We start from the raw sequence: 18,729 nt of genomic DNA, 5'->3' as shown, positions 1-18,729 counted from the left end.
GGATTTGCAGTAGTTGTTCTGATGATACATTTAAAAACTAGTTTCACCTTCATAACCTCTCGTAATAAAAACTGAAGATGCTTTCATGGCTGTTGAAACTGCATTATCACAATTTTACTTCAGGTTTCACCCCCCACAGGCAAAGCTAAGATCTGATATAACTCAAGTGCCTCTAAAATTGCAGTGGAATGAAAAGTGAAATTTAGAAATGACTGGAAAAGCCACTGGCAAAAATCGCTGTCTAGCTAGGTTCAATAGGTGAGCAAAAATAGTGTTAATATGGTTTAAACAATTTCGAATCTTAACAACTCATACAGTCAGACATTTCTTTATAATGGCTCTAAAGATACGTATCACAGAGAATATCTAGATTAAAAATACTCTGCCTAGCTCAGGGAGCATTTAGGGACACTTAATACCAGAAGAGAACTACTGTAAGGAGCAGGGATTTTAAAAGATTTTTAGGTTTTCTTCAATGAAACACCGAAAGGGGCAATGAAATTTAGGGTTCATTTAAAACCTGGTTACTTTTAAAGACTGTTGCAATTAGTTTCAAGGGCTGGGTGTTGAAGACATACAGTACTGACAGTGGTGAAATATCTCTTGTAACAGTACATGATTCAGTCCGTTTTATTCCAGAGATGAGTTCGTTCCACTCCCTTATGTCACTGTGAGGCCAGTCCTGCGCACAGCTGAGATGAGTGAAGACAAAGCTAAGCTCTTCGAGTGTCCTGTGTATAGGAACACCACCAGGCAGGTGAGTACTGTGTGCTGCACCTGGTCGCTTCACACAAACATCCATATTAGGCTGCTATTGGTGAAGCAGACCAGTTTTATTGGCTTGGCCATTACAACACATGTTTAATCTGGAATTTGGGCCACTTTTCATTCAAGTGTGCGCAGCTGCAGTGTGCTACATGCAGGTGAGCCTATCCACCTGTCCATTGCGGGGGAAATACTATTGTAGTGTTGTGTAGGAGAAAGTGTCCGTGGCACAAAAAAAAAAAAAAAAACCCTTCCTCTTGAACTTACTAGTGTCTGAATGACTTGGATCATTTCTAACAGCTTCATATGTTGTCTTATAATGCCCAACGCCTTTGAGGATGTATTTATAGTTGATGGATGGCTTTATTTTTGCTACTGGTGTAATTAAAGGCTGTGTGGGAATTCAAAACAATTAGAAGGGACTAAGAGACGTCTAATGCTGACTGGAGACCTTTGGGCATCACCGACCTTCCCATGTTAAACCATGAATGCCTCGGATTATTACACTTGCTTTGTCCTTTGTCTGTGCTGTAAGCAAACAAGCTAAAAAAAAAATCTAAATCTGAATATTAACTAACCAAAAGCTGACGTTAATTGAGCTCTATTCTCCGGGCCGTGTGGAGAAGCTAAATTTCCCCATGAGGCTGCAGACAAATAAATGTATTATTATTATTATTATTATTATTATTATTAGTAGTAGTAGTAGTAGTAGTATTAGTATTACTGTCCTACAATTTAAACTACTTGTGATTATTACATGTTAAATTGTAACTGAGCGTAACAATAACATTGCTAGATCAGTTATTCTCCTGCACACAAACACTCACAAAAGAAAACTCTCTAGATACTGACACAAATCAAGGGTAAAAATGTTGCTTTTGTTTAGCAGTTTAAGACTGCAGCCTTAAGAGTATCGATAGAAACTGATTTTCTGCCACAAATGATCAGAGTTAATTGCGTCTCGTCCCTCCAGATAGTGCCGGAATCCTTAGCTGGAGTTTTAAACACTTCTGCTGACTTATCTGTAGCCAGAGTCGCTTGTCGAACTGAATACATTTCATCCACGCTTTCTCTCCCCACAATATTGATATGGTTGGAAGACTTATGTGACTAGAAACCAGTCATGTCTACTTTCTACTGTCTACCATGTCTACTTAAAAAAGGGGGGCATTGTGTAATTTTGTAGAAAAAATAAAAATGCTTTGTAGCATTACAACCATTTCCATAAGATGACCAGTGGAAAGCTTATGCACTGTAACACACTTAAAAGTAATGTTGGCCACTGCATGACTTTTAAGTTGGTGGTACTGTAGACAGAAGTTTCCTGCAGCATCTCCTGTATTCATTACCTATCTGAATAGTATTTAACCAAAATGATGTGCTGTTCTGTGCTGAAATGGCTGTGTTGTTTAGCCAGTCGTTAATCAGTTGTTTCTGGATGAACAAAATGATTACTAATGATGACAAACCAGATTATTTCCAAATGTTTTACAAACAAAAATGATGGAGAAAGTGTATTACTAGTGTCAGCAAGGGCTACTATTAACATAGTTTAACATTAAATTGAGTTTACATGCAAGCTTGTTAAGGGGACTTTGTACAAAACGGAAGAGCAATACAGATTCAACCTGGAACAGGGAAAAAAAAAAAAAAAAAAACCTGTGCCGAAAAATATATATGAACAATTATCACCAGCTGTTCCCATCCTTGAAATCCAGCATGGAACGTGCCAAGCCACTTAAGATACCAAATAAAGAGCTTAACCAATCAGTCTGCAGGTCGCTTGCACTAAGGACATGCATTGAAGACATCAAAGAACTCGGGAAGTGGATTATAAACCTGGGTGAAGTCGGAACAGTTTAGTTTCCTGCAGCTTAAAAAGGATTTGAAAAGTTTAATGGTGAAGCAACGAGTAAAGTAAAGCATACCTGAACGACTAACTCTGTCTTACGACTAACTCTTTATTTTTATGTAAAAATAAAGAAATACTTTTCAAAGGTTTACATCGGTGCTACTATTAAATTTCCTTTGATGCATGCTATGGTTATACATCTGCATTAATTTTAAAACATTAGCTTTGATTTCAGAGTACTTAAATGCTTTAGTACTTTTTTTATTGATGATTGGGCTAATGCTGTTTTGAGTAATTTGTACAGGATGCTTACTGTAATTTGCTGTATATAATGAGCACCTGTTTACACCCATTAAATATGTATTTTGTATTATTCCTTTAAAGAATTATCATTTTTCAGGGTCTGATTTAAGGGATTATTTTAGATGCCTGACTCCTAGTTATGCTCCACTAAACCAACCTGAAAAAAAAAGTAGTTTGAGAAAAAAAGAAGTTAAGATTGTGACTTTTACATTATCAAGCTAGACCAATTTCGAGCAGTTCTGAAGTGTCCTTGATTAAAAAGGGTACACCCTCAGAATTAATATGAATGTGCAAAAGACATCCCCTTCAGTGTCACAGGTATTGGATAGCACACAGAGCCACAAGACTCACAGTAGCCTATAACTGCAGCTGCATTGAATGGGATTTTAAACTAGGCAAACAGTGACACTGCAAGGTAAAATCCGATAAAGATTGCAATTACAAAATGTTGAAAATGTTGTAACTTCCCACCCCTTCTTAGGATGCAGTACAAGATCATAACGTTTCCTGTAGTTCTAATTCAAGCAGCACACACATCTCTTAACAACCCCTTGCATGAGCTTCCATACAGAAAGAAACTGAGAGTCAGTAGCTTGGGTAGAATAGCTAATTATGGCAGTCTCTGAGGCACCAAAATCTAAGAATAATTGTATTCATACCATATTAACCACAATATGTCGCTCCCGCTCGTTCGTAGTTTCAGCTGTGGGCAATGGTTTACAATTTGCATGAAGCACCTGTTTGTTTTTCTTGTCAGTGAGCAAGGTGCCTGAGGAAATAAATGAGACATCAAAAGCCAGGGCCATGTAGGTCATTCCAGGGAAAGAGCGACAGCTTCACCTAGACAGTGAATGAGTATACAGGCCCGCTGGTGTGAAAGCTACCTTTACCCTCGAGAGAGCTTACTTTGAGCATACAACTGCCTCTAGGCAACTAGACTTGCCTGCCCTAAGCAACTCTCCACGTAACTGAAAAGGAAATGGATTTGTTATTTATCAACTAGGGCAGCTGACAAATATTCAGAAATACTTTCAAGAACAAAGCCAGGTTCTCATTGTTATTCCCAAAACATGATGTTAGACTGAGGTCTTTATGTTGCTGTGTGTGGAAACTAGCAGGTAGAGTGAGTGCAAGTAGAGGTAAATCACCGGTCACACTTTTCAACCTGTTATCCACTGGTTCAGGGTGGTAGAACACTATTCAGTACCATCAGCCAATTGCTTTCGATTCAAGACGCATAACTCCAGTCGCGGTCACCCAGCCATGTGGTAGAGCCTTCATCGAAGGGCACTAGCACTTAATTATATTTTAACCCTCCTTTTCAAATAACGATTGCTTCAAAATGCTAGTATAAGAGATCTTTTCAACTGATGAAATCCCAGATTAGTATTGTGAAATAATATATTTCTTCATTATAAATTGAATGGATGGCCAGAGTTGTCTGTAAGTAAAGCGACATTCAGACTGGGGGTAAACTATTATTTATTTATTTATTTATTTATCTATTAGCGGGTGCCCTTATCCAGGGCGACTTAAAATTTTTACAAAATATCACATTACAAAGTATTAAAAAATATCACATTGTAATGTATCGCAGTTCAGAATATCACATTACAGAAAAGAGCAGTTGCAAAGTACAATAAAATCAGTAGCAAAAGATTAAATTCAAATAAAAGAAAAAATAAAGAATACAGTAATTAATTACGTGTAAGTTGCATTGGTTCTGCTCAACCCTCTATTCCAAACCAGCAAGGTATCTACTGGGCTAAAGTCAAACAAGCCAGTTCCTCTGTTTTGAGAAATCTAGCTTTAGAAAAGAACTGTGATTAACAGCTTGGTCAAATCTGTGTACATTCTCACCTATTGGTCAAATATTGATTTCTTGGTCTATTTTGTCAGAATCACATTTCTGTTTGATTTTTTTTTTCAGTGCTGTGTTCTGAAGCTTCCTCTTCAAAGTTCAAATCCAGCACATCACTGGCAGCTGAAGAAAACAGCAATTGTTTTAGACTCGGGGGCTCCTCCCCCTGGCATCACACAGAGATCGGAAACCTGCTTTCCTGCGAAAACGGGAGAGAAGCAGAAAATAGTCTCATCTCCTAGGTAAGCAGGATTTAACGAAGGAGCTTGGTTTGACGATTAGCCCTACTCATTCCAACACATCATTTTATAGATTCGTTTTCAGTGTACAAATTGTGCACGTTGCTTCATGAAATGTAAAATTATTACAAACTAGAAGAGAAACTACAATGTGAATAATAACAAATCTATTGTGTTTCTTTTAAGAGCTCATTTTGACAGCTATATCTTATCTTAGGCGTTTGAGCATGGCATCCTTCACGGAATCCTCTAGCAAGGACATCCCCCCAAGAATAATGTCAAATCAACCTGCAAGAAATGGTAATGATATATATATATATATATATATATATATATATATATATATATATATATATATATATATATATATATATATTTATACTTTGAAACTCATCTACCAAGTTCCTGAAACTCATACATAGAATGGTTCAATATGATTTCATTAACCACACGTGGTTAATGTGTAGATTACCATGTTTTTTTTTTTTTCCTAGTTTATAGTAAGAACGGGCCTTCCATCAAAGTGCGAACACAGTGGCCTCCTATTGTGGACAAACCCCTTCTCGTTATTAAATAACTAATAATTAATTTACAGGAGTCTGCGGCTTAATTAGGAGAAACCTTGGCGGGAGGGATAAAACAATCAAAATCCCCATTAGTAACATTTTATTCAAGGTCGCATCAGCTGTTCTCTGCAGTTCAGATATCATTGAAACACATGGTGAAAATATCTTATTACCTTGGTTTTAGTTTAATTGAATGCTATGGTATCTTTGACCCAGAAACCAATTATTTTATACGGAAACCACTTATCACTGCTGTGGTTTTGTCTTTATTGTATGTGCTTAAGACTTCATTAGTAGAAATAGATTTTGTTTGAACATTACGAGTACGCCTCAATTGGGCTGCAGTATGGTTCACAGACTCCAGGGCCTCATTCGTTCATCTTTATGTTTGTAATACAAGCAGCTAATTATGTTTGTAATTGTTTAGCTCCTTATGTGTAGTCGCTCGGTTTTTTATCTCACAGTCGTTTGCTTGTTACAGATAAAAGAAAGTAAAAAAAAAACAAAACAGGATGAAACTGGCAGATAACTGAGTCCTTAATGCTTTCATTTGAGTGCCTGAAAAAAAGCTGAGATGTTTTAAAACTTGACCTTTGCAGGACTGTAGAATACGCATCCTAAGTAATTATACACGTGGCACACCAAATATGAATTGTATTACAAAAAAAGCAATGGAAAAATAACCCTGGAAAACGAATTATGTGTTTTACTCCAGGCACATCAATCCTTTTTGTTTAAGTAAGAAAAGAAACCCAGTCCTACACTTCAATTTTAGTTTGCAAATGTGGTTGCTTTTCCATTACTCTCACTTAATTTGATCACCATACAGCCATGCAGCATCAAGAAACATTTGTCACATGGTATAAATGTATTCGTGAAATGAGGTTGGTAGGAGATTAGGAATAGCTGATCAACTCTTAAACAATTCTGTATTTGTAAGGGTGACAGGGACCATTACATAAGAACGAATGGCCCAATTTTGTAGTGCGATTACTGTGCTCAACCGTGCATTTACAGAGCGTTACAATGTACATGCTTTACTGTACATCCTTGTGCATTGGTATGCGTGCCTGTGCTGCCAGTTTGCTGTTCTACACTGTGCTGTTGGAATAGCTGGATACACCATGCACGTGTACTGTATATGAGAGACTTGATTTGCATCTTTGCTTGGTTAAATCACCAGTACGTTTACAAATGTGCCTGAGGGTTTTATTATTTTTCATTTAACGCTTCTTGTGATTCAGAAATGTCCCAGTTCAGTTTTTTTGTTTTGGTGATAAAAGCAACAGTTTTCCAGTTCACCTGGATTTCTTTTTATGAGCAAACTGTTTTTTTTCTTCATGTTTGGCAGAACGTGCATTATTTGGCTCTTGACAGATAAGAGGTTTTTCGTCTTTTGCCTTTCTTCATTAATAAAGTGATTAACTCAATTAAAACTGAGCAGGGCTTTTCTCTCTGGATGAGGAGGCTTCGTTTCAGAGGGTCATATAACCTACCACAGCGAAGCGTCAGCTTTAGCATACTAATGACTATTGATTGGCTGGCCTAAGCAGAACAAGCAAGAAAGGTTTAAAACACGCCCGTTCATTGCTCATTATATGTAATGATTTTATTACAATGTTTTTTAAGGTATCCATTCCTCATCACCAGAAGCAAAGACAGCAGATGTTGATGAAGGTCAAGGTTCAGCCCCAGAGCAGATGCCTCATGATAATACCCAATCCCCAAGAAATGCTCAGCCGCCAACACTGGCTGACCACAGAAACGCAGCATCTCCCCAGCCACTGAAGGGGGTCTCTGACACGACAGGCAAAGGAAGCCAGCTGGAATTGTTCCGAGATAAAGCAATAACTCTGGGTCAAAAGCCACCGTCTGTGCAGTCTGTAGACCCAAACATAGAGGATTATCCCGTCCCGAGGGATTTTGAGGAAGAGGAAGAGGAAGAGACGGGGGAAGAGGAGTCAAGGACGTTTTCTGACGAGAGGAACGAGATTTCAGTAGCTGAAGACGAGCCACAGCCCCGGGAGGAGGATTTAGATTCAAGCTCTGAGGAAGACATGGGTGAGGAGTCGAAGCAGGAGATGGGTGGTTACCAGGGCAACAGAGAAGAAGCAGATGAAAAAACTAATAATGAGGAGGATGATGCAGAGGAGAAACTGGAATCTGATTTACAGGCTCCTGTAGAGGGGAGAAGAGAGAACAAAACTCCTAGCGAAAATGATAGTGGCAATTAATTAAAGTTTTACTGAACAGCAGAAATAATAAGCATGGTCTGTTTACTGTCATGTTCCTGTTACTATTTGCATAAGGTGAGAATGGCTTCCATTTAGTACTGCCTCCATAGCTGCAAAGAAACAAGTTAATTAAATTGTGCAAATAATCCTTCTATAAAAACAACAACAAAAAAAACCCCTCAATACTGGCTATGCATTTCAATAAATAAGGTAAAGGATTTGTGTACCAGTATTTCCACGTGTGGGTTGTTGTCTATTCACACATTTGGAAACGGTGCAGAATTGTTTTTCACATTTAAACATCTGCATCTGTTAATGTAGCACTGTAACTTTTGGCTGTTGATGAGTAAAACAAAACATAATAAATGTAGTATCTATTCAAATGACTGTTCCTTTGATAATGTAGAAAGCCATTATTTTAATGCACCACAAAAGAGTCACACCACACATCATCATTAAACACCCTTGCTGATGCAAACTAAAGCTGCTATAAAGATATATGACCGTTTTATGTTAGGTGAGTGAGCCAGCTTGAGTAATGGTGTAATAAAACATGCACTGAACAGACTGTCAATTCAATTATAGGAATATTTGTAACTACAACCTACTCTTTTAGATACATTTAACCGCAGCAGAAATACATTAGAACTATAATAATGTTTGTCTAATATAATATTTTTCTTGCAATAGTATTACTTGTTAATATTGTTTGACTGACAAAATGCAAAAGCAAAAGGATTTTCTTTTCAACTCACTTCATGGTAATAACTCAGCAATTATATGTGAGCGTTATGGTACTATAGAAAAAATTGCAATTGATTTCCATATGTTTATTACAACATCTCATTATTGTGTCTGATAATGGAATACAATAAATGCATGGGCGGTTTTAAAATGAGATTACCACAGCTTCATTAAGAAGTGTAGGCTCTAATAAAATAAAATAAAACTGGAAGGAACTATTTTACAGACTGGTCTCGCTAGCATGAATGTATATGCACTAGGTATAAGACCTGGATTTAGCACAACTGACTAATTACTCTAGTTGTAATGATCGACCCACCTAATTTATCACTGCTCTGAACATTTAATTAGCTGGTAGCCTGGCACAATTACATTCTGAATTAGGACAAATTGAAGTGCAAGCTTCGCAGCTTGAAGGACAAGCAAAGCCTAAATGATTACTGCTATAAAAAATAAAATAAAAATTAAACAACAACAAACTTTAAATGAAGGATACAGGGCTGGTTTCATAGACCCCGGTTAGCACTGATCTTGGACTACCTAATGCTAGGGCTAATTGTGGTCAGTGAAACCAGTCGAAATATTTTAAAAAATGACACCCCAGTGCGATGCAGTCTTCTTGTTCAGATGTATGAAGAGTGATGGAGTGACAGTGTAGTACAGATTACTGGTGTGACTGTTCATTATCAGGGCTTAGCTTTAACCCCTAAAGTAACTCCTTTTCTGTTACCCGAGGCTTCGAACAATAAAATGCATGCCTAATTTTAAATTGCTCCATAGTTGCAACGGAAAGTAAGATTTGAAACGGCTGGCAGTTTCAGAATAATGGCTGATGGCCTTTGACTATTGTGGGGTGTACGGTCCGTGCAATTGTCCACACATGCATGATTAATTGTAATATCACACCCTTGCTTGCTATATTGTTATTGAAAAATGTAAATATCTCTGATTACACTGTAATTGTAATATAACAGCACCTGTGGTTACATGGGAATTGCATTGTAGAAACACAAACAGAAGTGTAATTCCAGTGTTATTGCAAAAGTCATTAGAAGCTGTCAAACAGGAAATGCCTTGTGTTCTGCAGCGCTGATCCTAACAGTTCCTAATAAAGTGGCTGCAAGCTGTGAACGGGTGCCACTTGAGACAAGGAACTGTGAAATATGTCTTAAAAGATGTTCTCAATTTACAACAGCTCAGGGGATCTGACTGACTCCAAGATGTTGTGCATTATTACATGGATTATGTTAAGCGTGTTTAACACTAGAACAATATTATGTTGTTCAACATTTAAGAATACAATTGAATTTTATATATATATATATATGTCATCGCGGTTCCTGACCTGTGTGTATTTTGAATAAAAGTGCCTGTTCTTTTTACATGCAGACTCTTCATTCTTTGCTCCATTGCCATAATCCGCTATTATAGATAGATAGAATCTGATTGGCTCACTTCTGCATAACTGCCTGATGGACTGGCCATTTGCAGCCCAGAGATGATTGTATTCACATCTCGCTGCAGGACCTTTCACCCAGGTTTTTCATATTTAAATTCGGTGATTGCAAGTCTTATCACAGTAAAAGACATGTCGCTGCTCCAGGTCATTGAGATGTGCTGGAACATAAAGACAGTAATTATTTTCTCTGCAGCCATCTGAACTTCTAACCAGATCCCGACATGTCAAACCATTTTTCATACAATTGTAACAGAGCCCATTTAGAGCTATAGCTGCTACAGTCCTCTGGCATTCAAATGGAGTAGGCAGAGGTTATTACCTAGACAAGAATACAAAGATAAAGTTTTTTGAGGGCCAAAGGTAGTCAATAAGCTTATGATTAAGTGTCACACGTCTACTCCTTTCATGTACATTTCTATTTGGTGAAGACATGTAGGGTATCATTTTGATAATTCAATGTGTGTATTTACAGAGGCATATTTATAGATAGAGATTCATAAAAAAAAATGTGTTTGTTTCTTCTATACTCTACAGTTTAGACCCCAATCATAGTTTTTCTTACATGGCAAGCCCCTAACTTGACTTAAAGATTAGTCCCTTTGAATGGATGTTTTAACAAACAATGTAGCATTCAGGATTCAACAAGTTACTATTCTATCTACTGAATTTCAGTTATACAGTAGCCTGTCACAACTGGGCAGCAGTATTGCCCAATGTGTAGTAATGTTCATTTGTTATGGGAATCTGTTGTCAAACCAGAATGTATTGATCATGTATAAAATCTTTGTGGTTTCAATTTACCTTCTTGTGTTATTGCTATAATATACACATTTACAGTTTTCAATAAAAGAGCTAAGGCTTTGTGTCCAAAAGTGCTTAGCAACAATGTTAGAATACTTATTATAACAGTCTAGAACACTTGTTATTAGTTTGTCTCCTCCAAACAGAATCTTTCCTCCATGGCAACAACTTGAAAATTCAAAACAGGCTGCAAAAATACATTGAACCATCATCTTAAAAACAAGATACCATGCTTGTTAGCAACAAAATGAACAATCGTTTAGGTTTTTCAGCTGGAAGGTTTTTCCATAGATCATCCTCCACTATCCCCAGAATGGCAGATACAGCCCGACTTCAAGTTCCTTCGTACCAAAGACTCTCAGGAAACATCAAACCAGAACGTTATTTCAGACTGGGTAAGCATTCAGAAATCAGTTAACTAAAATATATGTACACTATATATAGTGAGAGAATGTTAGTAAAATCTGTGTAGCTCTGATGAAAATGGTCTAAATGCATGCATTCTTATTTAGAATTCAGATCTCTGAACATGCTAATTATCATTATGTAACCATGCCAACAGTATACACCTGTTCATTTTTTTTTTAATCAGATCAGGCAAGATTCCAAATGCCATTCCCTGAGTTGAGAAGTTCCTTACAAAACCAGCAGCCAAAAACTGGGTCTGCAGGTTAGATAGTGTTTATCTCCTAAATGTGTTTTGTATTTATGGTTTGTAAATGTATTTTAAAAGTGAAAATGTATTAATGCATGCTTTACTTTGCAGTTCTACACAATGCTGCTTGTGACCCTAATGCAACAGTGTTAGAGTTCAGTTTGCAACAGCCCAGCACTTTACCAAATGAGTATTACCACAACTATTATGTCACTCAACCAGCAATACAACTTAGCCAGCAAGCGGTTTTTCAGCAGCCACAGCCAGTGTACCACTCCCTGCCAGACCAGAAAACTGTCATCTACCAGGTACCCCAGGATCATCTTCAACAAGGTGTTTATTACCAGTCTAACACGAGGCAACCTGCTGAGGCCCCTGTCTACCTGCGACCATACCAGGAGCAGAACAGGACCAGCAATATCCCCATGGTTTTCCAGATTCAAGGAGAACAATACGTCCACCACCGGGTTCAAAGGCAGAAAGACAAAGAAACGACACTCAAAAAAAGACCTACAAGAAGTGGGTAACCTTACTTATGTCGGATTAAACAGCGTAGCAAACCAGTTGCCTGGAATCACCACTTCAGCTCTGTTACCCGGAGTCACCAAGGCTGCAAAACTTGACTCCCAGGTTCCTGCACAGATTATAACAGCCAATCATCAGGCTGAAGGGGTATACCTTCTTTCTAATGAAAAGATTACCAAGTTCCTGAGAATTGACGGTCAGCCAACTAAACTCTGGCGCAGCCAGACCACTGCTGGGGAGTCAGCCTCTATCCTTGCGTTTGTAAAAGGCATGACTGTTGAACCCAAACTCGAGGAGCGAAGCTTCAGTGAACTCTGTCGGAACATTTCTCAATTCCCACATGCAAAGAAAGAAGAAGCCGATGCAAATCAGAAAGTGGAAGGGTTGGGAAATGAAATTGTCCAAAAGGTAAAACCGAAGCAGGTTGGGTGTGAAGTTGTCCCTATGACAGGTGGGATGACCATATTCAGCCGTGCTGCAGAACTTGTGAAGCTCAGTAGCACTCCAGGGGATCTTCTGGTCGGGACTATGGCATCCCCCACTAACACAGAGGGCAACTATGACCAGGAACTCAATAGAGAAGTCAACGTGTTCAAAGGTAATACTGAGGAACCTCAGGCCACCTGGGCTTCTGAAGACCTGACCCTTCCTGACAACCTTCTAGAAGCTCTTTTTCAAATCCCTGGAGTTTTGGATCTCGCTGTTGAGATGGGGTATTTGCCTGACATAAACAGTTATCGTTTGATCGACCCTCAGCTTCCAGGAGAGTCTGTATCTTTGGGTGGGACTGAAGAGCAGGGCACTACTTGCGTGAAAGCTGCCGTCAATAAACCCAATCCATCCAATTTTCCAAAAGTACAGTAGCAGTTGTCAGAAGCAGAATCCAAAACAGGGTTGAAAAGCCAAAATGGAATAGTTTTCTAATAAAAAAATGAAGAAAATAAAAACAACCACTCAGCAATTAATACAGTCCAATAAGTATTTTGACCATCATGAAGCTTTTAAGGATTCTGCGCAAGCACTCATATTGTTAAATAAAAAAATTACTTTTTTCATATATACCTTAACAATGCCAATAAAAGGTTTTTACAAATAAAGTTTTCAGTACATTACTTAGATCTCCCTTTGCAGCAGCAGCATAAAAATCTATGGATTATAAACCATTATATACATACAGTAACTGACAGAAAAAGGTCTATTAGAAACTATTTCCTTTTAATATCCTTAACATAGCAAAGTACAATAAACAGATTAACACTGTCCTTCATAACATTTACTGTGTAAGCATGGTAAAGCTGTAGCATGACCAAATGCAAATCTACTGTGTAAACATATCAAAGAATGTCTGAAGGGGTGTCATTCATTCACGCTGTAATTGTAGTGACCCCACTGTAAGCCAACTGCTAAATGAAGAATGGCAAATTGATAAAGAAACCCCAGTAAAAATAACAGAACAAATTAGCCAATTTAGTCATGCAAACAAGAAACGCTTTAAAACTCCCTAGTTCTGCAGTGCTAATGTAATGCTGATTGTGAAGATGTACAGTAATTCCTTTCGTTTCCGTTCTAATTATACATCTCCTGTCGGATCAGAGCCTGTCAGGGTGCTCTAAGCCCCAAAGCCTGAAGTGTAAAGTGAAGCAAATTGCTTGACTTACTCACAGTGATAGAGTCATCTTGGATAGAGATTGGAAATCAATACTCTCCATCCCTACGCTCGGCTCTTTAATCACAGATGTAATCTGTAAATGCAATCAGTACAGGGGGCACTGGGAACTTGGACATTTTTCATCGAATTTTAAGACAAGGACAGATTTTATTGCTGCAATTGAACCTAGTGTTTTGGGTTAAGAGTCAATGTAAAATACCAGTAGTTGTTCCTTTGGATACTGAAAAAGCAATGCTGTGGTTAAACTTGCTAGGTTAGACTTCCATTTGATGTAAGAAAGAGTAGAAAGAAATATCCATGTCGGAATTAGGTTAAGGGGTTTACCAGCCTTGAAGCTGAACAAACCCAGCCTTCCATGCCTCGTTGCTTTGATCCCAAACTTTAATGACATTTTTTTAAATGTAAATTACACTGAAACCGTACCATAACCTCAGGAGAGTGAGTAAAAAGGGGAACCATTCTTAAATTGCAAATAGGGGAGCTAAAATGATTAGAGATGACACCTTGTTTGTAAATGTACTGTGCAAATCAGTTGGGTAACCATAACAGATGCTAATGATGTGCTAGTGTGAGTACCAGGGGATTTTCCTGGGGCTGTGTGACAAGCCCACTCGTCTCTGCGGGTTTCAGTACAGCTGCCGGTAACTCCTCTTGACAGCACAAAGACCCTGTCTGACCCCGCCAGCTCTCTCTGCTCCCTGCAGCTGTTCACCGCTGTCAGAACCCAAAACATTGTAGAAGAGGAGCTGCCAACAAGGTAAAAGGAATGAATAAAATAAGTCACTCTCTGATATCTCAAAAGGAGAGTTTAACCACTGACTGGTCAGGGTTAAAGATGCACAGTGCCATCCGCCAGGTCACAACTGGGTGACGTTCATTTTATAAATGGAAGTTGACAGTGATCTTTACACGCACCCAAGAAAACCCTTTCCACTGCCCAGCAGCATGTTCTCTAACCCATACTCCATTAGCATGCTGCCCTTCCCTTTCTCTGCAAGCTGGTTTTGGTGGGAATGTAAAACTAGTCTTGAACCCAGAACTTGGTTTAAACACACAATTATTATTCCTCAGTTAGTCAGTCTGACTTTTTTCCATGTGCACCATTTATTCAATGCATTAAATAGTTCTGAGGTGCTACATGTTTAGTAGCACAAGCCATTAATTAAGAGACAGTTTTTAACAACAATAACTAAAGAAAATGTTTAAATAGTAAATAGTTAAAGTTAAGAAGGAGACATTTCCAGTAAAACATTTTATATTCAAGCACTTGTGTGTACAAGTGCCTTCAGTAATGATCTCTTACATACAAGAATATCTTATCTTTGAAAATAAACTGTTTTTTTTTTTCTCTGTTTAAATTTGAAAGCCACAGTGTGGTCAGACTGAAGAGCTATTCATTTTACAAATACAGTGCTTGAATAAGAGAAGGCCATTTACGCCACGATAAAAGGCAGTCCACTTTTCCATAGCTTAATGGTCTTAATTTTAGTTATGGATGCCTAGGAAACAGTTTGAAATTGCAGGTGTTTTTTTGATAACAAATTCACACTTCTTTTTTTTTTTTTTTTAATTAAATGCTAGCTGTATCACTCCAGGGTGTGTTTTGTAAAGCTTCCAAAGGAAATTTTAATTAGCTGAAAAAAAGTAATTGTAATAATACATAAATTACAAGGTAAGATAGCAATTACTGCTGTTTACCATGATTATTTTTGCACTCTGGGCAAAAACATTCTAACAAAAATTATGGATATTGTATACAACAGTTATTATTTATGTGGTCCAATTGAATCAACTGTACTGCTTTAGGGAAAGGTTTTTGAAAATCACATAATGTAGAGCATATTTATTCAGATTTAATTAACACATATCATAAAAGATGGTAGTTATAGTATATTGTACTGATTTTTTCATATCGGTAAAAAAAACGTTTCTTCTGTGCTGACACATACCGGAATATCAGCAATCTACAGGAAGAGTAGAAAGTCTTAGAAGAAACTAAGTAGGCCAGATGTGCCCAAACCTTTTGAATTCTTCCTCTTTGATACATCTTGCAGCAGGCTTGCAATCACTGGCGTATTATGCTGTAGGGATTAACATTATGTACAACACCACAGGGTCATAAATTGATGTTTGGATTTGGTTAACGATTAAAATAAAGCCTTGCTTTAAGATAATAATGTAATTAATACACATGTTTACCAGGAGATTCAGAATGCTGTTATTAAATGTGTCTTTTTTGGGTCCAGTTAGGTAAGCTATTATACCGAACCTGCTCAGTACCGGTCCTTCCAGTAGTACCAGTGTACTGTACTTGTCTATTTGACTTCGTTTATTATACGTTTTACCTTATATTTAGTTGTGTGAAGTCATGGATGAGTATAAAGGGACAGTTGTGGAAAAAACATTCACCTCAGAGTAATGCAACTTGGCACAGGCTGGCAACAAAGAAGGACAGCAACCTGCACAGTGTTAAAGTGGCCACTACAGTTAAAAAAAAGGGCACTCCAAATTGATTTCTCTTCAGAAAATCAGAAGTAATTACTGTTTTAATTAGATATAGTACACTGTCACAATTAATTACGTCCTGTCTTCCCAGCAGCCCTTGTGCTTGTAAAGAAACATTGGTGCACTGCACTATGGTAATTGCAAGAGCCGAAACAGTTAACTTGTACGCGTTATTTTAATGATGAATGAAAACGAAACTGCAAAACAGATCTATTGAATATAATCTAGTTAGTGCTTGTGTAGCTTTTCTCATGCCAATAATGTTAACCTCAACTTTGTGTAAAGGAACAAGTTGACAGCCTTGCCTCGTAAGTGCTGTTAATTGCACATTCATTAAAAACAAGGGCTCCAGCAGCGTGTCTTGCTAATCACATAATAGCTTAACATTTCCCTTCAAACATTTCTTTGAAACAGTGCGTTCTGTAAATGCGACAAAAATGAAGTGTTTTCTTCAAGGGAACAGGCTAAAACATCTTTGCAAACAATTTAAGATGCTGTTTAATATCAAAGATGAACGATCTAAGATAACTGAGCAGTTCAAAAAGCTTCAGGGTTAACTGTTGTGGAGGGTCAAGAGTTCTGCAGCCAGTTTTTTTGTTCGCTTGTGTCGTTTGTGTAACATGGTGATTTATAAGGCATCCACTTGTCATGGACAGTCTACTGTGTATTTAATAAATGATCTGGAAAGGCTTGGCGTTATAGGTAATCCTAGTGTTGGGCCAACCGTGAACTTTGCTTATTTTCTACTTTTTCAGTATATAGTCAAGAAAATTGGCACTTGTGCAGGATATTGAGATGCAGCCAAGTGTGTTATCAGTGCTCTTTATGTGAAGTTGCTGTGCAGAATTGAAGCGGATCACTGCCCTTTCCACTCTAGGGCCAACTGAGTTTTCACTTTGGGATTTTATCTTTTCACCCATTGTTCAAGATTAATGTCAAGTATATATAGATCAATTGAGGACTAAGCTATTTAAAACTTTTTTTTTTTTTAATCCAATATAAATGAGTCTGGTGGCCTAACTGTTCTGCAGATTTTTTGTCCAATTGTATTGGAACACATTCTACGGAAGCACGGGTGTGAACCAACATCCACATTTTTTATTTTGCCAATGCAGTTGCACTGCCAGTAATTGCATTGCTTTTGTCCCTCTGTCCTTGGAACTTATAACTCTGGCAGGGTTCTCTTGGCTTGCTGGAACACCCAGGAGGATCTGATTCATCTCTTCAGGAGCCTTACAGCAGGGGGAACTGACTCTATGGATAGCAGGGCTCCTGCCCTGCCTTGCATGCACTAAAACCTAAAGCCTCATGTAGGGGAGCTTCAAATGAGTTTCTCTTACAAGATCCAGGCCTTAGGTGTCTGTAAAGGACTCCATTGAACTGGAGTGCAGTTATAAGCCAATTTGTACTCCATCGATCAAATGGACTGCTCCAGATCTGTTACTTAACCAATTATTATTGCTATGGCCAAAAGATTTGCATCTCTCTATAGAATTAACTCATTTTGCTTCATAAAGTCAAATGAAACCTGCTGAACAATATTATGTTAACATATTGAATTACATACTGCTTAGTAGTTTTCCATATACTGACAAAAACTGAAAATACTGTACTACTATTACGATCAGGTAGACTCTTGCCATATAATTTGATTACATGATGTTAAATAAAATATCTAAATTATGTTCATATAGGTTTTTTTAATTTTTTTTTTTTATGTCTCACTCATACAATTCTAGGTGATGTAAAATGCCATAGCTGTACACTCAGGCATTACTGTGGAATAAAACGGTTGATTTGCCCTGAACAGAAGCCATTACTGTACATGTTGGCTGTAAGAATGTATTTAGATGTCTGTTGTCCCTTTTGGAGCTTTACAATCCTGTTCTTTCAAGCTGTCGTTCAGAAGATAACGCTATTGTCAGCCTGGTAGTTTTGTTTCAGATGCACTGTCACACCCAGATAGTCCTCTGCTGGGTCATCACTGAAACAGGGCTGCCGAGGAAGCAACGACAGTGTTCCATCTGCCACTGATTTCTGTCGTGTTATCCTGCAAACATTCACTAGCAGAGTGCCTAATAAATGCATGGTTTGTGTTAAACGGCCACACTGTGCCTAATAACAATTATAATTATTAATCTTTTTTTTTTTTTGGACAATGATTTTTAAAACGATTTTCTGTTGCTGTCTTTTTTTACTCCCACCAACCCTGCTGATGTGGTCCTGTAGGTATGTGTTGTGTTTCACTGCCTTGAGAATATAAATACATAAAAGAACTTCGTCGCTGTTTTACCGGATCCAGATTAGCACAATGGAGTGGCATTAGCAGGACATCTGGATGGCAGACAGTAGAGGACATTCCTTTCCTGTCAGGGTGGACACTTTGCAACTGCTTACAGTATCCCCTTGAATTAAAAAAACAAAACACATAAGGACCTTTGTAGTTGAAGGGAAGGAGAGCCTTGGGGTCGGTTGACAGAGCCCAGAGCAACAACCTTTAATAGCCATTTGGTTTCTGCCCTCACACTTGGAGCTGTTAGCCCAGAGTAAT

At 38.0% G+C, this 18,729-nt stretch overlaps 1 protein-coding gene across 2 annotated transcripts in view; it reads left to right on the top strand.

Annotated features, from left to right (window-relative positions):
• The window catches only part of LOC121305040 (dynein alpha chain, flagellar outer arm-like), a 44,903-nt gene extending 34,976 nt beyond the window's left edge, over window positions 1–9,927 (top strand). For both annotated transcript variants that reach the window (XM_041236551.1, XM_041236550.1), the window contains exons 27-30: window positions 640–757; window positions 4,851–5,023; window positions 5,238–5,320; window positions 7,216–9,927. In XM_041236551.1, coding sequence (XP_041092485.1) covers window positions 640–757; window positions 4,851–5,023; window positions 5,238–5,320; window positions 7,216–7,820 — 979 coding nt within the window. In that variant the 3' untranslated portion in view covers window positions 7,821–9,927. The remainder of the gene's footprint in view (window positions 1–639; window positions 758–4,850; window positions 5,024–5,237; window positions 5,321–7,215) is intronic.
• The last annotated feature ends 8,802 nt before the right edge of the window (window positions 9,928–18,729 follow it).

Source organism: Polyodon spathula, chromosome 41 (assembly GCF_017654505.1).
Source record: "Polyodon spathula isolate WHYD16114869_AA chromosome 41, ASM1765450v1, whole genome shotgun sequence".
Classification (NCBI taxonomy): domain Eukaryota; kingdom Metazoa; phylum Chordata; class Actinopteri; order Acipenseriformes; family Polyodontidae; genus Polyodon; species Polyodon spathula.
The sequence above is the reverse complement of the archived record's forward strand: the minus strand, read 5'-3'. Positions and strand labels throughout refer to the sequence as shown.